The sequence below is a fragment of the Cheilinus undulatus genome, linkage group 18 (genome assembly GCF_018320785.1).
Source record: "Cheilinus undulatus linkage group 18, ASM1832078v1, whole genome shotgun sequence".
In the NCBI taxonomy this organism is placed as follows: Eukaryota; Metazoa; Chordata; class Actinopteri; order Labriformes; family Labridae; genus Cheilinus; species Cheilinus undulatus.
The window spans coordinates 7,130,533-7,155,657 of NC_054882.1; the positions used below are offsets into that span (position 1 = coordinate 7,130,533).

The 25,125-nt window shown below is 39.6% G+C and overlaps 1 protein-coding gene across 3 annotated transcripts in view; it reads left to right on the forward strand.

Annotated features, from left to right (window-relative positions):
* gfra4a (GDNF family receptor alpha 4a) overlaps positions 1-25,125 on the forward strand; it is a 571,203-nt gene that overhangs the window by 544,017 nt on the left and 2,061 nt on the right. For all 3 annotated transcript variants that reach the window (XM_041812125.1, XM_041812126.1, XM_041812124.1), the window contains one exon: positions 16,520-16,683. In XM_041812125.1, the coding sequence (XP_041668059.1) occupies positions 16,520-16,683 (164 nt within the window). The remainder of the gene's footprint in view (positions 1-16,519; positions 16,684-25,125) is intronic.

A 25,125-nucleotide genomic window follows, 5' to 3' on the forward strand; every position in this document is an offset into this window, starting at 1 on the left:
AATTGTCACTCAGTCCAGGGTGTACCTCGCCTTATCCTGCTTATCCGTATCCCAAACGGGATAAGCAGTATAGAAACATAGTATAGTATAGAGTTTTTGCAAAATAAGCACATTAAGGTGTCTCTTACTACTTTACTGAACCTCAAATACTTTTAGAACCTCACTTTGGTAAAAGCCTCACTTCATATGCACACTTGCACTAGTCAGCTATCTTATATTATCTTATCTGCCTCATGTAAATCTGCCCACATTCTTGGATATTTTATGATAATGTCTCGTTAGCATTCTTGCACCTTTTGCACATCTTGCAACTATACTATGAATGCACATGGATTCATATATACTAAAGACTAGGTTACAACCTAGTATATGGCTGACCACAACTGTCTGGGATGCCTGTTGAAATGCCTGACTGACAAAGTGATTTTGTCATTATTATTATTTTTGAAGTGGTTACTCGTATGTATATAGCTACATGTTGTCCTCTCTCTGTCTCTGTCTCCCTCTGTGTATTTGTGGAGATGAGCCCTGAGCGACGCCATCCCCCCTCCCCTCCTGCTTTTGTTTTATCGCATCTGATTGGTTTAGTTGGAGACAGAAACAAATGCACCCACACGACCAAAAAGTGGTTAAAGGGGATTAAATTGTGGATCAAACAGCTTAAAAGTGCAAAAACTGGTGGAAATGAGTTGGAATGGGATGAAAAATTGATAGAAACTGGCAAAAATGGGTTAATTGTGGTTAAAAGGGGCGAAGAGGGTTGTAAAAAGGGGTTGATAGAGGCAATAATGGGTCAACAGAGGCAACAACAGGCAAAAAGTGGCAAGAAATGGTTTAGAAGTGGCAAAAACAGGCAGAAAAAGTGATAGAAAGGGTTTAAAACAGACAAAAATGTGTTTTAAGTGAAAAAAAATGTGCTAATATTGGCAAAATTGGTGTTAAAAAGTGATGAAAAGGGGTTAAAATTTGGTAAAATTGGTGTCAAGTGGTAACAGTCTTATGTAAAAAATTTTCTTTGTTTTTTTTAAGGCACCCCTATCAGTGTCTCGCGACCCCCAAAGGGGTTTCAACCCCAAGGTTGAGAACCACTGGTTTGTGTTCTTCTGCAAAGCTCTTAATTTTTCTGTTTTTAATTTTACTTTTTAACTTGGTTATAATATATTTTTAGGTATAATTTCTAATTTAGTAAGGTTTTTGCTTTTGTGTAGAAGGCCATGTAAATTTGGTTTTGGCTAACTGTGGGGGGTGTAATGTAAGAGAGGTGATGTGAAATATGAAACACCATGTTTTTTAAAAATTAGCCCAAGAAGGCAGAGGTATGTGGATAAAAAATGGTCTGGTTACTCTTAAATGTCCCTGTTTCCTCCCTGGAAGAACGCTGATCAGATATTAAATGTATATCATCCCATAAATGGAGTTCAGCCTCCCAGTGTAGTCACATATGTCCCAGCAGCTTGATGGATGTCTTGTTTTTCGATAAACTCCTCGTGTGCATCCTCCAGCCTGGACCCACACTTGCCAGAGCGGCTCCTGTGTGCTGTTTACTGTAAGCTCCTTAGAGACCCAGAAAAACAAACCTCAGACTGACTGGCCTCATTTCCCTCCGTCTGAGCAAAAAAAAAAAAAAAAACAGTCAGAAAAGCGCCCCTCTACTTGTGCCTGATAAAACGGTTGGAGCCAAGCAGAGCATTCACTATGTGATAATAAGGATGAACACGGTTCTAATGGGAGAGGCGATTCATGGACCAGCGGTGCACGTCGCGCTCTCATCTCAATTGGTTTGTGCTTCTATTTTGGGGGGGGAGTGTGTGCAGTGATTTGGCAAGAATAATTTGGATTCGAGCCAGTAATTGGGAAAATGAATTCACCCTCCGAGAGCTCCTGAATGTTTTTTTTCTTTCCTCCATGTTTCTCATGCAATTTAACATACAAGGAATGAAGTTTTATTCATTCTGAGTCAAGCTGAAAAACTCTTTACTTATTCTTTGATGGTTCTATTTCACAAGCGGGAAGAAAAATGGCCAATTAAATAAATCCTCCTGGTCTTTTTTGGTGCTTACATTTATTTTGAGAATAAATTCAATGTTACTTTGCATGCAGGGCCCCCCCTGTGCTGTTTTGCAGGGGCCTGCTTGCTGAGACAGGACTTCAGATGGCCTTTGATGACTTTGTAATTGAAGGTAATTTGGTTTCCTGCCTCTGAGCTAATGAGGTGGACAGAGAAAATAGTGGCAGGGAAGAATACAGTGGCTTTCACATAAAGGAGGGGTAAAACTGCAGAAAAAAAGGCTCTGTGGAGTGAGCGCGCTCAGGTTTTAAAAACATCTGTCACCCCACCTTACCTACTCATCACAGCCATAATAACCACTCACTATGCAGAACAGCAGCCGCGAACTTCTCCGCTCCCTGAAAGCTGAATGTGTTCGGATAAAAATGAGGGGACAGATGGAGGTGAAGCTCATTTATTTTTGCAATTATTATAATTTTTCTGGAAGTTGAATTGGTAGTGTAACCGAAAAGAAGAGAGGGTATTATGTCAGGAAGGTTGGGGACAGGATGTCGCCGCACAGGATGTGCTCTTCAGCGCGACTCCAGGCAACCTCTGAAGCCAGGGAAAGAAAAAGAAAGGAGTCCTCGGGGAGAAACTTAAAAGTCAAAGAGATGCGAGATAGCACTGCTTAAACAGCCGTGTCCAAACATTTACAAAGGGACTGTCACAACAGCTTACCACTGAAGATATCAATTGGCACTTCATCTCCGCGTGACGGCGGGTGGCGAGGCGCGATGGCGAGCAGCTGGATTTGCACCTCTTGCTCCTCTCATCCTGCCAGGGGTTGACTGCACTCTGCAGAGTGCTAACTACACACTCTGAACGCTACAGCACATTTTCCCACCTGTCCCAGCAGCGCTAATGGCCCACAGCACCATTAACTGGTCCACAAGTTTTTTTTGCAAGGTGCTGATGTATACACACCGTTAGACAGGCCCAATCTGTTCCCCTCACTATCCACTATAGGCCTTATAAATAATGACGCAGCTATTCCTATGTCATCCATTTGTTGTATAACTGCCTTTCTGAAGCTTTGAGCCCAGGGTTTGTAATACAGCGGTGCACTAATGATGCCAAAAACCCATGCACTGGAGCACCTCTGGAGCCCTCTTCTTCAAATGTAAGGGATGTCTGAAATATGATCTGTAGTAAGCTTACAGGATTTTAATGTTTTGGTCAAGATAAACTGCATTAATCACAATTCACAAAGATCAACAACTACAGCGCATTTCAAATTATTATGCAAATGATATTTTCTCTGATTTTCCTAAATTTTAGATGCAATTAAATCAGTATGATTTTCAAGTCATCAGCCATTAAAGAATAATTCTAATTCAACTGAACTAACCTCCATATGATTACTTTTTTTTTCAAAAATAAAAAAAAATCAAAATGCACTGTTCCAAATTATTATGCATAACAGAGTTTCAAAAAATTTCAAGGCTGTAAAGAACTGAAAATGGTCTTTGCAGCATGAGATGGTGCATTGTCATGCTGGAAGATAATTTTGCTACAGAAGGCACGGTTCTTCTTTTTGTACCATGGAAGAAAGTGGTCAGTCAGAAACTCTATATACTTTGCCGAGATCATTTTCACACCTTCAGGGACCCTAAAGGGGCCTACCAGCTCTCTTGCGTGATTCCGGCCCAAAACATGACTCCGCCCCCTCCTTGCTGACGTCGCAGCCTTGTTGGGACATGGTGGCCATCCACCAACCATCCACTACTCCTCAATCTGGACCATCCAGGGTTGCACAGCACTCATCAGTCAACAAAACTGAAAATGAGTCTTCATGTATGTCTGGGCCCACTGCAACCATTTCTGCTTGTGAGCATTGGTTAGGGATGGCTGAATAGTAGGTTTATACACGACTGCAAGCCTCTGGAGGATCCTACACCTTGAGGTTGGTGGGACTCCAGAGGCACCAGCAGCTTCAAAATCCTGTTTTCTTGTTTTTTAATGGCATTTTAGCATCTGCTCTCTTAATCTGATGAATTTGTCTGGCAGAAACCTTCCTCATTATGCCTTTATCTGCACAAACCCGTCTGTGCTCTGAATCAGCCACAAATTTCTTCACAGTACGATGACCACAATTAAGTTTTCATCAAATATCTAGTGTTGTCCAAGGCATTGCACTACTTGAGGATTCTCGGCAGCAGACCGATCCTTTTTCTTTCCCATATTGCTGTAACCTGTAGCCTGCTTAATAATGATGAACGTCCTTCTTAAGTAGTTTTGGGCTCACTTGGCAAACTAATGATCACAGGGGTCTGAGATTGATTTAAGTGATCCAAAGAGCCCTGACACACAATACCATCCATGAGTTTTATTGAGAAACAAAACACTGAATGTTTAAGACACTAAAATCCAATTTGCATAATAATTTGGAACATGGTGTAGTGCTTTACGCCATGAAATTATCCTCAAAACAGTGAAGTAGTTGTTGTTTTGATTGAGAGCAACCCAGTGGCAGAATTTATACAGAGTGCATTTAGTTCCTGAAAATCCCTTTTTTTGTAAATGAAGTGCACTGGTTTTGCATGTGGAGTCTGCACTGTTAAGTACTTGGTAATTCAGGCAAGGGTTAAATTGTCTGTATTAGCTGCTATTCTTGTTTTAACTTGGACAACTAAGCAGCTAGGCCACTAGGCATGGTCTGAATGTTTTGAACAGAACTATTTCCAGGAACCATTCTGATTGATAGAGCACATCTGCATCGTGTGACAAAGATAGGATTGAAGTAAGATGACTCACTCTCAGGCTACTTTCAAACCCACTGTACATGCTGTTGAATTTTTAATATACTGGATTTATGTATGCTTGTCGGGTTGGGGCCACTCTGAGGTCACCTCCTAGCTGGATTTTCCCCACAGACCACCAAATGAATAGCCTTTGCATAGAGGATCAACTCTGACTTGGCTGTACTGACTCTTTGCAGGCAGACAGTTGCATCCATTTGTCATTTTCAGAGGCACTTAAGCCTCATTAAAAAAACATACAAGTGAGGGAAATAAGAATTCATCCCTGGATAATGATGAATTAAAGAGAAATTTGCTGTGTAAAGTATAAATTTAAAAAATCCAACCTCAGAAAGTTCTGAATAAAAGACAAAAAAGCAGTAAAGAGTGTTACTTTAAACCAGGCTGCTGTGAAGTCATTTACTTAACTACAGAGCCTAATGGGGATCAACTCACTGTAGGATTTAGCCTCAAGTGGTCACTGGAGGAACTGCAGTTTTCATCATAAATGCATTTTATAATTGCTCAGTTCTGGAAGTCTCTGCTTCAAAATTAATCACATTATTCATGATTATTATCTCTGTCAACACACTGTTCAGCCACGTCAGCGTCTCCCTCTAAGATAAATCCACCTCTGCTCCTTCATGTCTCATTTCACTGTAAAATCTCACAGACGGCTCAGTGGACGAGTAAGAACTCATCTGAGCCCCTTTACTCTCTCATTATTTCCTTTTCAGTGCATAAGAATTTCTTTTTTCCATAGTGAAATTCATGTTATAGTCTTTTATCTACAACCCCAGTTCCAAAAAAGTTGGGATACTGTGTAAAACCTAAATAAAAACAATATCACATGATATGCAAATCTCATAAAAACATATTTCATTCATAATAGAACATAAACAACATATCAGATGTCAAAACTGAGACATTTTACAATTTCCTGAAAAATACTAACTCATTTTGAATGGGATGGCTGCAACACATCTCAAAAAAGTAGGGACAGGGCATTTAAAGGGCTGGAAAAGTACATGGTACTATGAAAAACAGCTAGAGGAGCCTTTTACAACTGACTACATGAATTGTCAACACATCAGTAACATGAATGGGTATAAAATGAGCTTTTTAGGGAGACAGAATCTCTCAGAAGTAAAGATGGGAAGAGGTTCACCAATCTGTGAAAAACTGCATCAATGGATAGTGGAACAGTTTCAGAAAAATGTTCCTCAGACTTAGAATGAAAATACTTTGAATATGCTAACATCTTTGGCACATAATATCATCAAAAGATTCTGAGAATCTGGAGAAATCTCTGTGCACAAGGGAAAAGGCTGAAGGTCAGTACTGGATGCTCATGATCCTTGGACCATTAGGCAGAACTGCATTAAAAACAGGCATGATTCTGTGCTGGAAATCACTGCACAGGCTCAGAAACACTTCCAGAAATTCATGTCTTTCAAAACAGTTGACTGTTCCATCCACAAATGACAGTTAAAGCTGTATCATGCAAAGAAGACCATCTTTTCTGGGTCAAAGGTCATTTAAGATGGATTGAGGAAAAATGGAAAACTGTTCTGTGGTCGCATTAATCAAAATATGAAAATCTTTTAGGAAGAAAAGGTCTCTTTCAGGGAGAAAGTTGCATATTTCAACAATATGATGCTTAACCACATACCACATTCATCACAACAGCATGGCTTCACAATAGAAGAGTCCAGGTCCTGAACTGGCCTGCCTCCAGTCCAGACCTTTCACCAATAGGAAACACATGGCGCATCATGAAATGAAAAATTTCAGGATGATCCAGGACTGTTGAGCAGCTAGAATCCTGGTCTGGGACAACATTCCTCTCCCAAAACTACAGCAACAGGTCTTCTCTCTTTCCAGATGTCTATAGGATGGTAAACATGACCCTGTCCCAACTTTTTTGAGATGTTTGATGAGCTAACATGTTTTATAAAATGGTATAATGATTTTTTTCAATCTTCTGTTGTGAATTAGATATGGGTTTATGAGATTTGCAAATCATTTTTTTCATCTACATTTGACACAGCGCCCCAATTTTTTTGGTAATTTGGGTTGTACCTTTAAGAAAAGGTCCACATCCAAACAGGAGGTCAAATTTTCTAGGTTTAGGACAGTAGAAAAACTCAAAAGGATTCTAAAACATTATTAAATGCAAATCAATGGAAGTCTACAAAAGAGAATGCAATTAATTGTGATTAACTGCAGAAATCTAAGATTAATTGCCTTGATTTACTTTAAGCTACAACTTTCCAACTCTAAAAATAGCTGCAAAGCTGGGAAAGAGCGTCCAGGTTGCCCTCCTCTAGTATCCGTTGCTCCTCGTTGCACCAGTGGAGGGAGTTGAGTCAAGGCTCTCCGCATCGATTGCTGCAGAATTTTATTTGCAAAGCGCCTCTGGAGGACGAATCAATTTGTTATGATCCTGTGAGAAATCAATGTTTGTGTGTCACACCCCGATACTCCACTGAAGACTTTGAAATCCCATCACTATAACCACTGAGTCGCTTCAAAACGGGAGGCCTTTTTTTTTTGTGGGGAACAGATGGAATAATGGTGTGATTTTCATTCCTAAGCACCCACATCCATCTTACAGTATAAGCTGGGGATATTAATTGATGAATCTCTCATTCATGTCTTCATTTGAGCATATTTTAATTGAAGTGACTTTCATGCTAACGTAATTGCTGCCGAGTAGCCCATTAGACGAATGAAAATGAATGCTTATAGAATTTTAATTCATCATATGATTATGATTCAGTCTGGCGGGGGAAAATCCAAGAACTTGATGTAATGTGGGTTCTTCGGGGCGTACGGAGCCATATAAATCCCCCCAGACTGTGAATTATATATGGTACAGAATGAACATATAATACTACTTCTCCCTGCCACAGCCTACTTTCTGTAAGTGGAACATTTAATTATTCACCATCATTGTTATATCACACCATTACGACAAGAGAAAAATGAGACGCAGGCTGACTGATGATCTGGAGCCACTTTAACGCTAATGCTACTTTTCTTTGCTGCAAAAGCAGAACTTGGAAAAAGAATTTAAAAAGAATTCTCTGGCAATCCAGAGATAGAAAGTTGTTAACGTGCATTTCCCACTCCCCAAATCTGTGTAATTCTCTTTGTTTTCAGAGCTGACAGCCAAGAAAAACATTTTCAGTTTCAAACCCGAGAGACAGAAAAACATCTGTTTCTGACAAAGAGTTACATCCAAACCTGAACACCTGTTCTCTCACACCTGTGAATGATGGAGACAGATCTCTAAAGAGTCACATTACTGCAGTCAGTGTTTGAAATATGACTCTGTTTGAGCAATGAAACTGGTTTGTGTGCAGCTAATTTAGAAAAATTGTTGTTGTATTTATTTTCTTTGTACACACAGACGCTAAAGAACAAATCAAATTCATGACAGAAAGTAAAAAATGTTATTAATGGGGAAGAATGGGACAAAACCTGGCTCCATAAGGGTTCATCTATTCTGGTAATGCAATATAAGCAGTAGTGTTGTGGTGCCTGGTAAAGTGGGCATACTCTCAGGCTTTCACACTAGGGTCCCGGATCCGAGTGCACTTGAGCCCTAAGTCCGGTTCGTTTTGGTCAGTGTGAATGCAATTCAAGTGGACTCTGGCTTGGTTCGGATGAGATGTTAATGTAACCACGCCCGGATACAAGACAGAGCATCATATCAGCTTTATGAAGTCTTCGTAAAAACTAAAATCCTCTCCACAACACGGCAGTCTGTACACATTTTTCCTCGACAAAAGGTGGAAATCATCAGAATCCAGTCAATAAACGGTCTGTTGTGACTCGCCTTACAGATGAACACAAGTTGGAGTCAGTGAGAGGAGGTGCAAAGGCAATGAAAGTCTCCTGTCACCTCAAAAACCGCTGTATCTGCGCAGCGCGAGCCCATTTAATCCTCTGAGCTGCACGTAAATGTGCAGATACAAAGAGCGAAGTTGCTGGCATCTTAAAAAGTGATTTTAAATCCTCCATGGCTGCAGGATAGACTCTTCTCTCTCCTCTTGGTTGTAAACCACCTACGTGCTTACCGCCACCTGCTGTATCAGACTGAGTAAATATGCAAGTGGGCCTGGGCACGGATCGATGTTGCTAGTGTGAAAGCAAACCAGCGGGGCGAAGGGGGAGGGGGAGGAATCACGCTGCACCGCGGTTCAAAACAACTGGCCCTTAATTTTTCCCCCACATTTTTAAATAGCCTATCTAAGGATAACTGTTCTTTTTTATAAACAAGGACTTGCAGGACCATCTTGCATATGGGACAAGGAACCATATATGGTAACTTCAGTAGATTTCCTCTGTGGCCTCCCCCCAACTCATAGTCCTACAGTAGAACCAGAATGATTTTTCTCAGCCAAACAGTGGAGAAAGTCACAGAAAGTGACATCACAGCATCCAACCAATCAGCAGTGGCACACAGCGTCTGAAACCTCCTGAACTCAAAAAATGCAGTTTTTTTGCCACTTTTGATCCCAAGCAAATCACCCCCCCCCCAGTATATTATATATACCATTCAGTCAGGAACACTCTTGTCCATTTTATTGCAAAATGGACATAAATGGACATACAGTGTTACTTGGTAGAGAAGGCTCTGCTATAAAAAGGCTCCCTCAGTTAGTCCAGGAGTGCATGGCTAGAAACCCCCACATGGATAGATACATTTATAACCATGTGTATTGGAAATTTTGAAATTATTTCAGAAGCAATAAATCCATAGTAGCATGAATCTGAAAATGAGGGTGCAACAAGCTTAATGCCATAAAGGAGGAGGCTGGGGTGGAGGAGGTTAAGCTTTGTTAGAAGCTGCAGCAGCACAGTGCATCAGCATTAATACAAGCAGGGATTAGTGAGAAGTACGTCATATTTGAATATGAAATCATCAATAGTTGATAGAATGAACTATGGCAGAACTTTTTTTCAAATCTCTAATTGCATTTTTTTTACTCCTGTAAAAAAATATATCCTTATATATATTTATTTATAAAAGAGGAGGATTTTTGGAAAGGATTCTAAAAAAAAAACAAAAAAACCTGCCATATCAATGTTTGCACAATATACACAAAACTTCCACTGCTGCAAAAAAAAAAAAAAAAAAAAAGACTGTATTCAGCAGGTATTTTGACAAATAAAAGTTAATTTGTGATTTATTGCCCAGCCCTAATACTCTCTATGGAAACTTTTTTTCTTCCATAAACAGGCAAGAGCCCATATATGGTCACTTCTTTGACCTTGATTTTCACTACAGTAATGTACAATATATATATAAAAGTGGAAAAAATAAAAAAAAAGTCTTGTGATGTCTTGAGATCCATCTCGTAAAGCTCCAATCCACAACCTCTGTGCTGAACTGAAAACGGTTCTGACCAATCAGCATCATTTGTGGAGAACAAGGCGGTATTATGGGCGAGGTTTAGTCTTACTGGAAGCTAGTTTATATCTGAGCTGTGCACGTCTACTACCTCAGTTTGTCTTGATGCTCTGATTGGTCAAAGTGAATGTGACTGATAGAACATTCTTCCAATTATCTTTTGAGAGTTTTCTTAAAATGTTTGCCTTTCCCGAATGCTTCTATTAGAACTTTGCCAGATAAATATGAAATACATCCATGTGTTGGAAATATGAAACAGTCTACCTGGCGTGTCAGGTTACATCCATCCATCCGTTCATCTTCTGCTTATCTGGGCTTGGGTCGCCATGGCAGCAGGCTAAGCAAGTCAACCCAGACCTCCCTCTCCCTAGAAACACCTTACTCTTCCTGGGCCATCCAGAGGCATTCCCAGGCCAGGTTTAATATATATTACCCCTCCAGTGTATTCTGGGTCTTCCCCGAGGTCTCCTCCCAGTTGGACGTGCCCAGAAGACCTCCAAAGGGAGACACCTTGGAGGCATCCTGATCAGATTCCCCCACAGCTTAGCTGTTTCTTGTAAAGTTTAGGAAAAATGTGGATTCATGGGCTGATTCACCTTAAGCAGCCCTGAAAATATTAAACTCTGTTAGCTAATTAATAATTAATATAAGAACAGTGATTAGTGCAGCCTTAATCTAAACCCATTAGCTAGAAGTATGGCCTTTTTAAAGTATTTATAAATGTAACAATATTTTAATTATTACTGATTTATTTAAAACAGAATTTTTACATCATAGCATGTTGTAGTGGAACTAAGTGTGTTATTAATTTACTGTTGGATCATTTGAACAGTGAGTTATATGTTTTCATTTATACAGTATATTAATGCTTTAGTAGCTCAGGCTGTTGGGACATGAGTTGGGTATTAGAGGGTCTTTATTAAAGGTCTGAGAGTGGACCAGCTTTGTGGATTGAAGACTAATAGCTAGGTCAGTGGTCAACGCTGCAGCACCCTTGAGCAAAGCATCACCCATCAGCTGCTCAAATTTTGTCATGTGCAGCCCACCTCACATCTGTCTATGATAAATTGATCTTGTTTTAACCATGTAAGAGTACCATGTAAGAGTACCATGTCAGTTTCTAAAATGTCAGTCTTCATTCCTGAATGTGCACAGCTACATTCCACTGTCATTAGGGACAGTGGGGGTCCTTATTTTGTGGGTCACAGACTGAAAAGACTGTGAACCCCTGCTCTAGTCCACCCACTCCCTCGGTCTCAGCATGATTACCCCAAACCAGGCTTTGTTTCTTTTCTGCACAGCAGCACCACAGCGGTTATGGCAGGATTATATTCATGAGCATTGGTAAAATTATTAACTAACACGCCCTTCCCTGAGATGAATAATAATGTGGTCGAAGCTCATCCACAGAGATGTTTTTAGTTAATTAGGAAACATTAAAGCGTTGTTTGTGACTGGGTTTATCATGAGGGACATTTACAGCAAATATATTCATTTAAATCAACCCTTGTTGCCCTGATGTTTGAAAAATTGCCCTCATTGGTGCCCTCCTGCATGCCACTGAGGTGGATAAACACAATAATGTGCCCTCTTTGGTGCTTTCTAGGAGGACAAACTTTGACAAATGGCCCTCTTTGGTACCCTCTTAGTGGATAAAGTTTGAGAAATGGCCCTTATTTGGTCCCTCTTAGAAGACAAAATTTTACAAATTGTCCACATTGATGCCCTCTAAGTGGACAAAATGTGACAAATTTGCCACACTGATGCCCTCTATCAAAACTTTCCAAATTGCAGTCATTGGTGCCCTCTGAAGGGATAGAAATTCTCCCCGTTGGTGCCCTCTAAGTGAATAAATTTTGACAAATTTTCCCCGTTGATGCCCTCTCAGTGGACAAAATTTGACAAATTGTTCCAGTTGATGACCTCTAAGTGGACAGAATTTGACAAATTTCGCCGTTGGTGCCCTCTAAGTGGACAAAATTATCCCCATTGATGCCTTCTAATTGGACAAAATTTGACAAATTTCCCTCTTTGGTGCCCTCTTAGTGGATAAGATTTGACAATTTGTCCCAGTTGATGCCCTCTTAGTAGACAAAATTTAAAAAATTGCCCACATTGATGCACTCTAAGTGGACAATTTGTCAAATTTTCCACATTATTGCCCTTTTAGTGGACAAAATTAGACAAATTGCAGTCATTGGTGCCTTCTCAATGGACAAACTGACAAATTTTCCCCATTGATGCCCTCTTGGTAGACAAAATTTGACAAATTGTCCCAGTTGATGCCATTTAAGTGGACAAAATTTGATAAATTTCCACATTGATGCCCTCGAAGTGGACAAAATTTGACAACTGTCCTCTCTGATGCTGTCTTAAGGGACAAAATTGAATTAACTGCCCCTTAAGTGCTCTCTAAGTGTACAAACTTTGGCTTGGGGTCAGGGTTAGCCAGTGTTTCTTAAAGTGGGTCCTAGATCTGTTTTCAGAGGCTCACAAACAGTAATAATTTTGTCAATAAAGAAATTTGATGGAAAAACATCAATGACCGCCTTAGCTCAAGCTTTGTCAGCTGTTTCTAGGTTCATTCTAAGCTCGTCTGAGACAGCGTTTTTAATATGGCAGTCACCTAAACTGGACTCTGAAGTCCTCTGTTACCAGAAATGACCAAAAGAATGGCCTACGGCTGCAGGAGAGAAAGCAGCAAAGGCACCTTCATAAACAGTGAAATTCTGAGTCATATACAGTACAGGCAGAAGTAAAGAAAGGTGCACGGAGGATCCCACCCACTGAACTGGAGCATTTGCATTCCCTCTGAGCTTTACCTCCCACATCACATCCCCGTTCCTCAAACACGCTCTGAAAGTTTGAGACTCTGATGTGATGGAACAGTTGGAGTCTAAATTAAATCAGCTCCGTGAAGTGATTCCAGCTGACGGCTAAAAAAAAAAGGTCGTGTTTTTTACTAAATGTTGCAGGTGGCAGCAGCGGGAGATGACACAACTTTAATTTTGTGGCTTTTGTTGAACGTAATTGTTCGCTGTTGTTGCCGGGTGGAAAATCAAAACCTATTTAACGTTACCATTGTTTGGTGATGAGATGTTGTGACTCAGCTGTTGGGCTGTTCTAGCCATCAGAGGGTTTTTGTTCTGTCATTTCTTAACATTTTCTGCAGGTTCTACTGTTCCTAGAGTGGCACTGAGAATTACATTTCATTTATCATCCTGACAATAAGAGAGAGCAGGGCCTTTTTAGACTCTGTGAGAGCAGGTGTCGCCAACAGCATTATTTGTTTGGTTATTACATTTCATAATCATCAGGCTGGCATCCATACAGGTGGTTATCATGTGTTGGAAACACCTGGAGGGACTAAATTATATGTAGCTTGAATGTCTATTGGACTTTACTTGAATTGATTTTGTTGTTTAAAAAAAGAGGGAAAATGTGACATTTTCATATACATGATATTTCATAGTCACCTGGAGGGAATCATATTACATGCAGCAAAATCATCCATCACTTTCTTTATCTTTTTGGCTGCAACTCCAGAATTGAAACTTTTATCATGAAAAAATATACTATAAAAAGAATAAAATGTAAAAGCTGTGACAATAAGTTACAATAGGTAAACCTCACTGTTATGTTTTAGCTGAAATTATTCAGATTTTTGTGAACATCAGGAATGAAAGACGAGAAAATCCACAAATTTGGCTTAAACTTTTCAAGATTCAGGGATGAGCTGATTGGATTCTGGTGGTCAGGTTGACCTCACATTTCCACCATTCTTATGAACACAATGAGACGTCCGGAAAGAATTTTGCCAAACGGTTCCTTTCTAATTATCTCAGAGAGAAAGATGCCAAATTTAACTGTTTAGAAATCACAATAGAGCAAAAATCTCACATGTGGAGGGATTTTTAATGCAATTTCTGGTAAGTTTGGCCTAATTCATGATGGTTTTACTCTTTTGGGTCATGTATTTTTAACCAAACCAGTCATGTCAGTGAATTTAAAAAAAGCCTGGTGGTTAACTGATTGCACAAACAGTGCTTTTGTGTCTAGGAGGCTGAGCACTCCTCTATCAAACATGGCTACCAAGACTAATTCATCTTATAGCAAGGGTGTCCAAACTATGGCCTGAGGGCCAAATGCAGCCTGCAGCCCATTTTATGGCACCAAACATGGGCAAAAGCAGAAGCTGTCCCTTTAAGAGGAGGCTCAATGTTCTCTATCTTCAGTTTTTGTTAATATCCAAAGCACAACCCAACAAAGTTATAGTACAGGAAAGTATTTTTATACAACCAAACATACAAAGTAGAAAAGTTAAAGTCATAAAAATGCACGGTTGTGTAGAGTGGAGGTCATGAAAGGTAGAGGTATCTCAAAAACTCAAGCTTTTTCGGTGGTTTGTTCTCTGCTGTCAGTCTCATCTAAAGGCCTCAGTTCACAGAATATTTAGCTAAGTGGAGTCCTTCTGGGTTTAATTCTCAAACACCTGAACCCCATCGTTTATTCAGTCTTTCATGCTTTGTTAAATTCTACACTTCATACACTTTTTAATCAGGATGAAGGTTATTCACACAATGTTTGATTTTATGCAGGGCGATTGATTTAAAGTGAGGTCAAATGGTATGAATTATGCTTTATTTCATTTACTTAGTGAAAAACCGAGGACGATCCCTCTCAGGCCTGGCAGGATTCTTCCATTAGTTCAGAATGAGCGGCGGCACACAGGGTCAGGAGCAGGAGAGTCTAACAAACACCGACGTCTGCTCGACGTCCTCCAGAGCTATGAGAGCGCTGAAAGTGGAAACCAATCAATCACCAGGAATGACGGACAAAGATGGTTGAATTCAGAAAACATACTGATTTTAAAAGATTCTCTGAAAGGAAGCACACATGTTGCATCACACAGATGAGTTTTAACAATACAGTAAAGCAGTGACTGACTCATGGCTGCCAAAGTAGAAGTAGAAGTAGAAACGTCACAGTTTGAAGTCCTCCAACTGTGAGTCAAAAACAGTGTCAGCGTGAAAAGTCAATTGTGCTTTTATATCAGGGACCGGGAGGATAAACACCATCTACATCACCTCTCATTGTAGTTACAGTTGTTGCTTTTTGCCCTGCGGCAACTTGGGGCAGTAATGAGCCCTATCGGGGTCGGCGCAACAGGATGAAGACAACTCGGCACTTCACAACTTATTTGGACAACTATCAAAGAAACTAGCTTTGAGTTTTATTTTTGCGCAGACTATTAAATCAACTCCTGTTGTAGACTTATATCAAATTGCTAGATTATTTGCAGATAAAATATTTCAGTCATTAACACTCTCATCATACATTTAACAATTTTATTGCAATATGGATATAAAGTTTTACTTGGCAGAGAAGGCTCTACTCAAAAGAAGCTCTCTGGGTTACTCAAGCAGCATGTTTTGACTTTCTAGTAAGTGGATAGCTTAAAACCCACATATGGCTAAATGCATTTGCATACTGTATACAATAAAATTAGTGCAAAAGCAATAAATCCATAGTAGCATGAACCTAAATATGAGGGTGCAAGAGGCTTTAAGCTATAAAGGAGGAGGCTGGGGTGGAGGAGGTGAAGCTTTACCAGCAGCATTAATGCAAGCAGGGTTAAGTGAGAAGTACGTCATATTTGTGCACCGCTGTGTTGAGAAAAAGAGCTGTGATTGGCTGTGGTAGCTGGGAGGTGATAATTGGGATCAGCTGGCCGCCAGCTGATCATGGCTAGGTGTATGACAACCGTGTCCTCCATGAGCTAACGCTGAGCTACATTAACTTTTATCTTTTTCTATAAATGTAGCCTAACATGTACTTAAAGCGTGTGTATGTCTGACTTTTAAACAAAGTTCAAAATAACTATGGAAACCCAGTCCTTTCACTGGAATAGTCCATGCAGATATAATAGTATCATTGTGTTCTGAACTCATTAAGTTTTTTTTGGTTAACAACATGGTGTACTCTTCCTCAAACTCTCACTAAATGCAGATTTAAACTTCAGTCCAAAGTGAGGGCACAGTCACGCACTCAGCCGCATGATGACTCACCCTGAGAGGTCGACTTGTCCTCACATACCATGACCACATTGTAATTACAGCCCCCCTGGAGCACAATTATAAAGTGACCAATCACATTATAAAAGGCCGTGTGGGGACACAAAAGCAGGAAGAAAGTCGAGGTGACGGCTGAAGAGAAAAGTTATTCCATTTTACCCTCAGACGACAAGCTTGAAAGTAGATCTTTTAACCTATCACTCACGTATTTTAACTCTGGTACTTTGTGTTCTAGAAAATGCCATCCAGGCCTTCGGGAACGGATCGGACGTGAAAACGGGCCAGCCCGGGATGCCCAGTCCAGCCTCGGACAACCAGATCCCACACTCCGCAACCACCGCCCCGGGCATCTCCATGGAAACAGAGCAGAACATTCTGAGAGCACAGATACCTACTCAGGTGAGACGAGCTGAAAACGTGACGTACGCCTTTCCAAACCCAGAGGAGACCTAAAGGAGACTCTCAGAAGTGGGTCGCGCTGTCGCATATAACTTGGGGTGTTTGTTTTATTCTGCAGGGCGCAGCAGCCGGGTGGGATTAACATTATCTGCGTATTTAAGATGGCGTGAGGTGTAAATTCAGTCACACATAATCAAAATGAAGACGTGAAGATCAGAGCTTATTTAAATGTTTACATTATGATATATGACTTTAAAGTAGATCAACCGACTTTGAAGTGTCAGATTTCTTGGCAGATGATCTAGGGCAGAGCGACAATCTAAGCCACAGATGATCAGGGAAAAAGCATCAGGAGCAAGTGCCCAAAAGCTCTGGTTTAATATCTGTAGCTACATGCACACAGTTTTTCAAAACACAAACATTTCAATACAGTGATTGATTAAAGTGCAAGCTGTGTTGTGCAAAAGTAGACATATATCATACCATCTTCTTATCAGCGATCCCGTCCCTAACCTCCTAAGACCCTGCAAGCACATATAAGGACATTACATTTTGGCTTCTCTACAACATTGCAATAATTTCCGGTATCACAGTTTTTGAGATAATTGTCCAGAATAGCCATTGAAGTTTAAATAATTTGCTTAATATGTTGGGAGAATTTGCTGTTTGGATATTTAGGGGGAATTGGCTTGTAAATTATTAAGAATTTTCATGGAAATATTGAAGGATATATTTGTATACTTTGGGTTTCATTGGAAGATTTAGGGAGATTGCTTTGATTTTTTGTCACCTTTGTGGGAATTTATTTGTTCATTTGGGGAATTGTATTTGGAATTTGGTTGTAGAGGTTGTCCTCTGAAATTTCAGCAATTTTCATTGAAATTTTATGGACATTTATGTCCCTGGTGCATATTCGAGACCCACTGGAAACAGCGGTCCACTTTTGGGTCCCACCAGTTGAGAACCACTGATGTAAATGGCATTAAGAAAAGTGTATGAAGCTCTCAGCTGCTCTTACCCTCAAATTCCACATACTCCGTATGCCCACGATCCACACCTGAAGCACATTTTGGAGCAAATTGCTCCTGCTATTGTCCATCCTTGCAGTTCTACTGCACACTGCGACACTGCAAATGTATGCCTCAGGCTTTAAAGTTGAGTTCAAATATGCAATAAGGAAACGTGTAGCATCACACTTCTCTGATATGAAATTAAAACAAGATTTAAACAGAAATACTGTTGGTCAGAATAGCTAAGTTGTTTATGTATGGGCCAAACTGCACTAAAAGCAGGACCAACCGATGAAGATCATTGTTCAAGCACTGCCATGCTCTGTAGACTAACCTATTGAGTGTTTATCATGTCGAGAATAGCAGCCAGTGAATGAAGGAGGCTTTGAAGCTTTAAGATTGGATGTAAGTTTATTGATCCCAGAGGGTTCATTAGATGTGTGCAGCAGTGAGAGGATTCAGGACAGAAAGTGGAGCATAAAACAAACTGCATAATGAGAATAACAGAGTTTAGACGATTAAAAACAAGCAGCCAGAGTGAATGTAAACAAACTCGTGTTATATAAGCTCATGCTATTGATCGTTTGAATATTAGCCCCGCTTTACTGGAGGGGGAATATAGAGTGAGTGCAGATGAAAAGAATAATGGATGACACAGTTCCATTTAAACGTTATCTTCTCTGTGATTGGGAACGTAAACATGGGCTTCTTGGCTGAAATATTCAATATTCTTTATATAAATCTCAGCATAAATATGCCATAAAAGCAAAGTAAGTAAAACCATCTGTGAATATTACTGAGTCTTGGAACCTACAGCTGCCAGTGTAGAAACATTATTGTTGCAGTTATGTCAGGTATCTGGGTGATGAAGTTGTTTTTACTCTGCTCTAAATGTGTTAGTTTTAACCAAGCAGCAAACATCAGAGTTAAAAAAAAAGGAAGAAAATGCAACAAGAGCAGTTCCTCGAGTGTTACTTGAGGCTGGCTCCAAAAAAAAAAACATCCAAAGTACCCTTTCAGTGCATCAAGGACACTTTATCTCCTGGTTTCCCACGGCTGCATAGGCTGCTTATCTTCTAGAGGGCACACTAGCAAGCTCAGGCACTTTGTCCATTTTGCCAGCTGGAAGTGCTTTGTCCAGTGGAAGGGTGGTGTTCACTAGAAGTACAGCATGGAGGGCTCTTATTCATGTTTTGTCAACAAGAAGGACAACCTTAAGGTCCTTTCCATGTTTTGGAGGATACCCTCAAGGGCACTTAGTCACTTATCCCCAGTGGAAGGACATCCTGGAGGGCACCTTGCCACATTTTTTTCAATTGAGAGGGCACCCTATCATGTCATGTCCTCTGGAAGAACAACATGGATTGCACTTCACCAAATTTGTCCGCTGTAGGACACCCTTGAAGGCACGTTATTATGTTTACTTCACTGAAAGGGCATCCTCGGGGTCACTTTGTCTCTTTTTCCAGTTGGAGGACACTCTAGGTCCTTCGTTGTTATTAAATGGCATCCTGGTTCCAACTTTATCATGTCTTTTTCTGCTGGAAGTGTGACCTGGAGTGAACTTTATGACATTTGTCCATTTGAAGGACACCTTGGAGGGCTCTTAATTACGTTTTGTGAACTGAAAGTGCACCCTGGAGAGTCTAAAACCACTGAAAAGGATTCCCTGGAGGGCACTGATCACATTTTACCAGTGGAAGGACACTCTAGAAAGACTTTAGCCACGTATTATCCACAAAGAGACACCAAGGGTACTTCATCATGTTTGTTCAACTGGAAAGGCCCAAGGAGGACACTCTGTCGCACTTTGAAGGACATCTTGAAGGGCACCTTGTCACATTTTTCCGACTGGAAAGACACCCTGGAGGGCACTTTATCACTAGTTTTCCACTGGAAATGTACCCTAGAGGGCACTTTATCATGTTTTTCCCATTTGAAGGATTCCCTGGAAGACACCTTATCACATGTTGTACACTGGAAGGACACCCTAGGAGCACTTTATCACATTTTGCCCAATGGATGGATATCCTGGAAAGCACTTTATCACATTTTGCCCAATGGATGGATATCCTGGAGGCTATATTATCACATGCTGTCCACTGGAAGTGCACCCCAGACAGCACTTCATCATGTTTTGCCCGTTTGAAGGATTCCCTGGAAAGCACTTTATCACATTTGGTCCATTGGAGGTGCACCAAGGGAGCACTTTATTGCCTTTTGTCCACTGGAAGCACTCCCTGGAGGGCACTTTATCAAATTTTTTCCACTAGAAGGACATTCTAGAGGGAACTTTATGTTTTCTCCCCTGAAAGGGTGGCACTTTATCACATTTTTATTGTGGCACTCTGCCATATCTTATGTTTCATACTTAAGTTTTTAAGGATCTCCTTAGTGTGCTTTTAAAACAGTTGGTTAGCTAAACTGCATCAGCTTTTATTACAAGTCACTAAATTATGGTGGCTGTGAAGCATTAACAATGCCCTGATAATTATGAAATAAAGATAAATAAGAAAAAATGACTTATACAGTTGTAAATAAGCTGTAAATTTGACCTGCTTTTTGGACTTTCTGCTTCTGATCCATTAGGTATTGTGTATTATTTGTGGCATTTAACCCAGCATCAGTACTAAAGCTCAGACTCTGATATTGTGAGGACACTGGTGGTTACTACTATGACCAACAGTGTCAGTGTTTTTATCGTGGCTTTGCCTCTTCAGGACACTTAATGGCGATGCCACTGAGACTACATCCATGTTTTATACATGAACGGTCTCATATTTAAAGCTAAGTCAGCAGTTTAAGCAGGTTCTGTAAACATCATTAATTAGGCCCATACAAGGAACAAGTAAAGCAAACACAATTACCCATGTTGGTCATAAATTATAATGTGGACTGGCTGTTTGTGCTGAACATACACACATATTAATAATGAGGACAAATTTATAAATAATATAGCTCACTTCACTCCAGGCAAACACCATGTGCCCAGTGTATCTTCTCCTAATAGGAACCATAAGGAAAAAATGCTGCAGATAACATTATTGACATTCTGCCAACAGATGGAATAAACTTCACAGGCTAACCATATAACTAGGCCACTTAGTGATTTCCACAGGGAAAGCTGAAGAAAAGGGCCAAAAGCCCAAATTACATATTCTCGCCTCGGGTCCCTGAAAGTCTCGACCCACGCACGATTGTTTCTGCGGTCTTTATCATCCTGACTGCAGTTATATTCTGGAGCAGAGATAAAGTAAACAGGGAGGTGGCATTCTGTTCAACATGGACACTTCTTTGTCTGTAGTGCTGTGAGGATCAGATAAAGTGTCAGAGTCGACACCAAAGTTAATTAAACCAGATAATGAGCTGACATATTCCCTGTCTTGTGATTTTTGTATTTTTGTTTACTTGTTTGGCTCCATCCCCCCATCTTTCTTGAATCAATTCACTCCATTTTGATTTAAATACAGTAAAAAAGTATGAGTGATATTGCAATGTTATCATGTTTTTATCAGCACATTTTGCACTCCTTCCCTCTCTGCTATTACCTTCATGTTGGCTTGTATTCATTAGTTTAATGGGTTACATTTTTAATGCTTGCACACAGCACTCTGTGCTCATATTAGACAAGATAACAGGAGATGTGTCACACGTTGGAGATAGAAATCATGGTTAATTTGCTGGTATTTGGTAGTTGTAGTTGGTGGTGCTGTGTAAATATGTTTGAATATGTGTCCGTCTCCATGCATCAATGCTTCGTTAAAGCTCCAAAAAAAAGCGCACACTCTAAAACGTCATAAATAAGTCAAAAAGCACAGCATTAATGCTCCCTTTGTTATGTTGTATACCAATCACCACAGATGCTGAGCCATTATGCAGCTATTGAGGGAATAAAGACCCCTTTCCATGCAAACTGGCCTTATTGCATTAAGCATCTAATGACAAGGACAGTAATAGTACGGCATAAGTTACGATTAGACTACTGTCTGTGAGAGCTGGTGCAACAGCACTGCATTTTTCATGACGCTTAAACTTTCCAGAGATCAGGAAATTTCATCTCTGTATGATTTAAAATAAATGATGATAAATGATTTTTAAATATGTATGGAACCCTGCAAACCCAGAGAATGGGCGCTCCCCAGCTGTGATTTATTGATATCAGTTGATTAATACCAAGTGTGTTGGATCAGTAGCATTGATGCTAGCATCCTGGCTAACAGTTCCCTCATTTTGGGGCTGGAAAGCATTGTTGCCACTTTTTTCCAAAGATAGCCATTTTTGCCCTTTTATTGTTTGCTTTTTTGCCACTTTGAACCATTTTGGCTGTTTTTTACCTATGTTTTCCATTACTTTTTGTCACTTCTGCCCATTTCTGCCACTTTAAACCAATTTTGCTACTTTCTTTATGCCGTTTAACCCATTTTTTACCCTTAATTGCCAATTTGAATCAATTTTTCACAAATTTAACCCATTTTGCAACTTTTTTTGGCTACTTTTGACCCTTTTCTGCCACTTCTTTTTGCCACTTTTAACCTATTTTCACTACTTTCTTGGCCACTTTCAAACCTTTTTTATGCCAGTGACCCAAATTTGCAAATTCTATTTGCCACTTTTAACCCATTTTTGCCAGTTTTTAACCCTTAATGGCCAATCTTAACAATTTTTGCCACTATTAACCTATTTTTGCTACTTTCTTTGACTACTCTGACCCATTTTTGCCACGTCTAGCCCATTTGTTTCACTACTTTTTGCCATTTTTTTACACAATTTGCCATTATTTTAACCTTAATTGCCCACTTAAATCAATTTTTCACAAATTTAAGCCATTTTGCGACTTTTTTTGGCTACTTTTGACCCTTTTCTGACACTTCTTTTTGCCACTCTTAACCTATTTTCAATACTTTCTTGGCCACTTTTAAACCATTTTGCCACTGACCCATGTTTGCAAATTCTTTTTACCACTTTTAACCCATTTGGGCCACTTCTTTTGCCAGGTTTTAACCCTTAATTACCTATTTTCTTTCTTTTTTTTTTTGTTTTTTTTTGCCATTTCAATCAATATTTACCAATCTTAATCCATTCTTGCCATTCTTAATCCCTTATTGCCAATTTTAACCATTTTGGCAACTATTAACCTATTTTTTCTACTTTCGTCAGCTAGCTTTGACCCTTTTTTGCTCTTTCTTACCACTGTAACAGTTTTTTTGCCATTGTTAAGCTTTTTTGGGGGGCTTTTTGCCATTGTTATTCATTTCTATTGATATTGTCTTGTTATTCTACTTTATTTTCTGGCATCCTGATGTTTTTTTTCACGTTGTGGCTTAGAAATGAACATTGACATTCCTATATATCAGTGTGCCCATCTATATTGTTAACATTATCAATAAAAGGGAAATTCGGTTGCAAGAAAAGGGGTATATTTTGAAAAAGGCAGTTTTTTTTGCTACAGCATAGACAAATAAAATTCATTTTCAATGTTTTTCTTTGATAAAGATGGTTATTATTCAGGTTTAACATAAAATATGTTTTTCATAGCATAACTTTACTTAGGACCTGGTTTTGCTGACCTCCATGGGCCCCCCAGTATGGCCAGGCCCTACAAAGCTTCTTCCCTTTATTCCCCTTATGGCTGGGGGGATAAATTTCACCTTGAAATTCTGTTTTATCTGCAGCAAGGAAACACAACTCACCACAAATTCTGCATTTACTAAAAACCAATTTAACTGTTGATAATCAAAAGAAACTCAAACCAAGCACTCATGTTTTCCAATTTTCTTTCAGATCATTTTTTATATATTTATAATTTTAATCTCGTTCTGAGTTTTTTCTGTCTTTTTATTTGCATTCCCTTCATCAACACTATTCCAATTTGAAATAGTCCTGGCAGAGATTTTCTCCTGTAAGAAGTAAGAGTCCCTAAGGGTTAAAGATAACAGATATAAAATGGTGTTAAGGCATTTCAAATCCAATTTGCACCCTGGTTTTTTATCATAGATCATTTTCAATCCAATTTTCACCTAGACTGGAACCAGAGGAATCAGGCAGCTCACTTTTATTGGCTCAGGCAAATGTGACCGTTCATAACTCCTGTTCAGAAAGATTTTTATCCAGTCTGACAAAATAACTCACTCTGGGTGGGTCTGATGGACAGTAAACTGATCGTGACCAAGTTTGTTTCAGTAAATTCATTAAACAGTCTGAAAATGACTGAGCTTTCATCATGAATAGTCAGGGTTGGCTTCTTTATTATAAATTTTAGGTCATATAAACAAGGCACTGAAATTCACTTTCCTGGTTAATGCACAATGTTTTTTTTTTCTTCTTGTTGGCTACCATCCAGGTCTGAATGCTCTGACCTCTTTGTCAACCCTTTTTGAAATGAATGTAAAATAAGGAGGTTGCCGGGTTTATCCAAGGCTAATCCTTTTATTCTTTGTCCTTTAAAACACACAGATAATTTCTGATAGATTTACAGTGCCAAAAATCACTCAGAACTCCAACTATTACTACAATGGCAGTTTTCTTGTCTGCTTGTATTTGCTTACAGTGCAGACCTGCCTCTACCAATATGATGGACACTCTTACATATCAGCTTCTTTGCTTGTAACATCAGTGCTCATAGCTCTTCTTCAGAAACCAATGGACTTAGAAACTGAGACTACTTTTATGTTTAAACAGTTACAATCTTGCAAAGCAGATGGCCAGATCCCATATCTGTCTTTAGACAGGACCATTCTTGCATAGCTGCAGTGTGAAACAGTTGCGCCAGGTTTGAAACTGATCAATCCTGACCAATCAGTGTGATTTAAGGAGAACAATCTAGTAGCTATGGGCGGGGTCTGGTTGTACTGGAAGCCGATTGCAATGGAAGCTGCCAGTGTGGCAATTTGCATGCATGTGGCTGTAGTATAGTGTTCTATCAGAACTGAACCTCATTCAGTTAGGAATGGTGGGGGGAGTATCGCTACTACAGTATTGCTATATCGATATTTACCATGTACTCTTTTGTTATCGACCTCGAGCAAAGTATTGATACCAAATGAGTACTATAAAATACGTCTCACCACTGCTTCCCCGCTAAGTGCCTCCCTGCCTCTCTCTCTTCCAGACTGTTTTGGCTTTACTGCTCGTCCGTGTCGCTTGAACTTGGAGACCAATCAAACATGTAAATGTAAATTTGAAAAACATGAAAATATACTTAGACCACATGCCAATACCATAAAATGTATGAAGACCAAGTTGTAGAAACATAACAAGATAAATATTTCTATGAAAATCTTTGAAGACTTGTATTTCTTACATTTTTGTTTCAAATTAGTGGGTATAGGTGGCCAATATACCCCTTCTATCTGAATTTAAAAAAAATAAAAGAGAAAGAAATTGGTTATGTTGTGGATATTTTAATTCTATATACAAGTTTGTGCTGTGATTA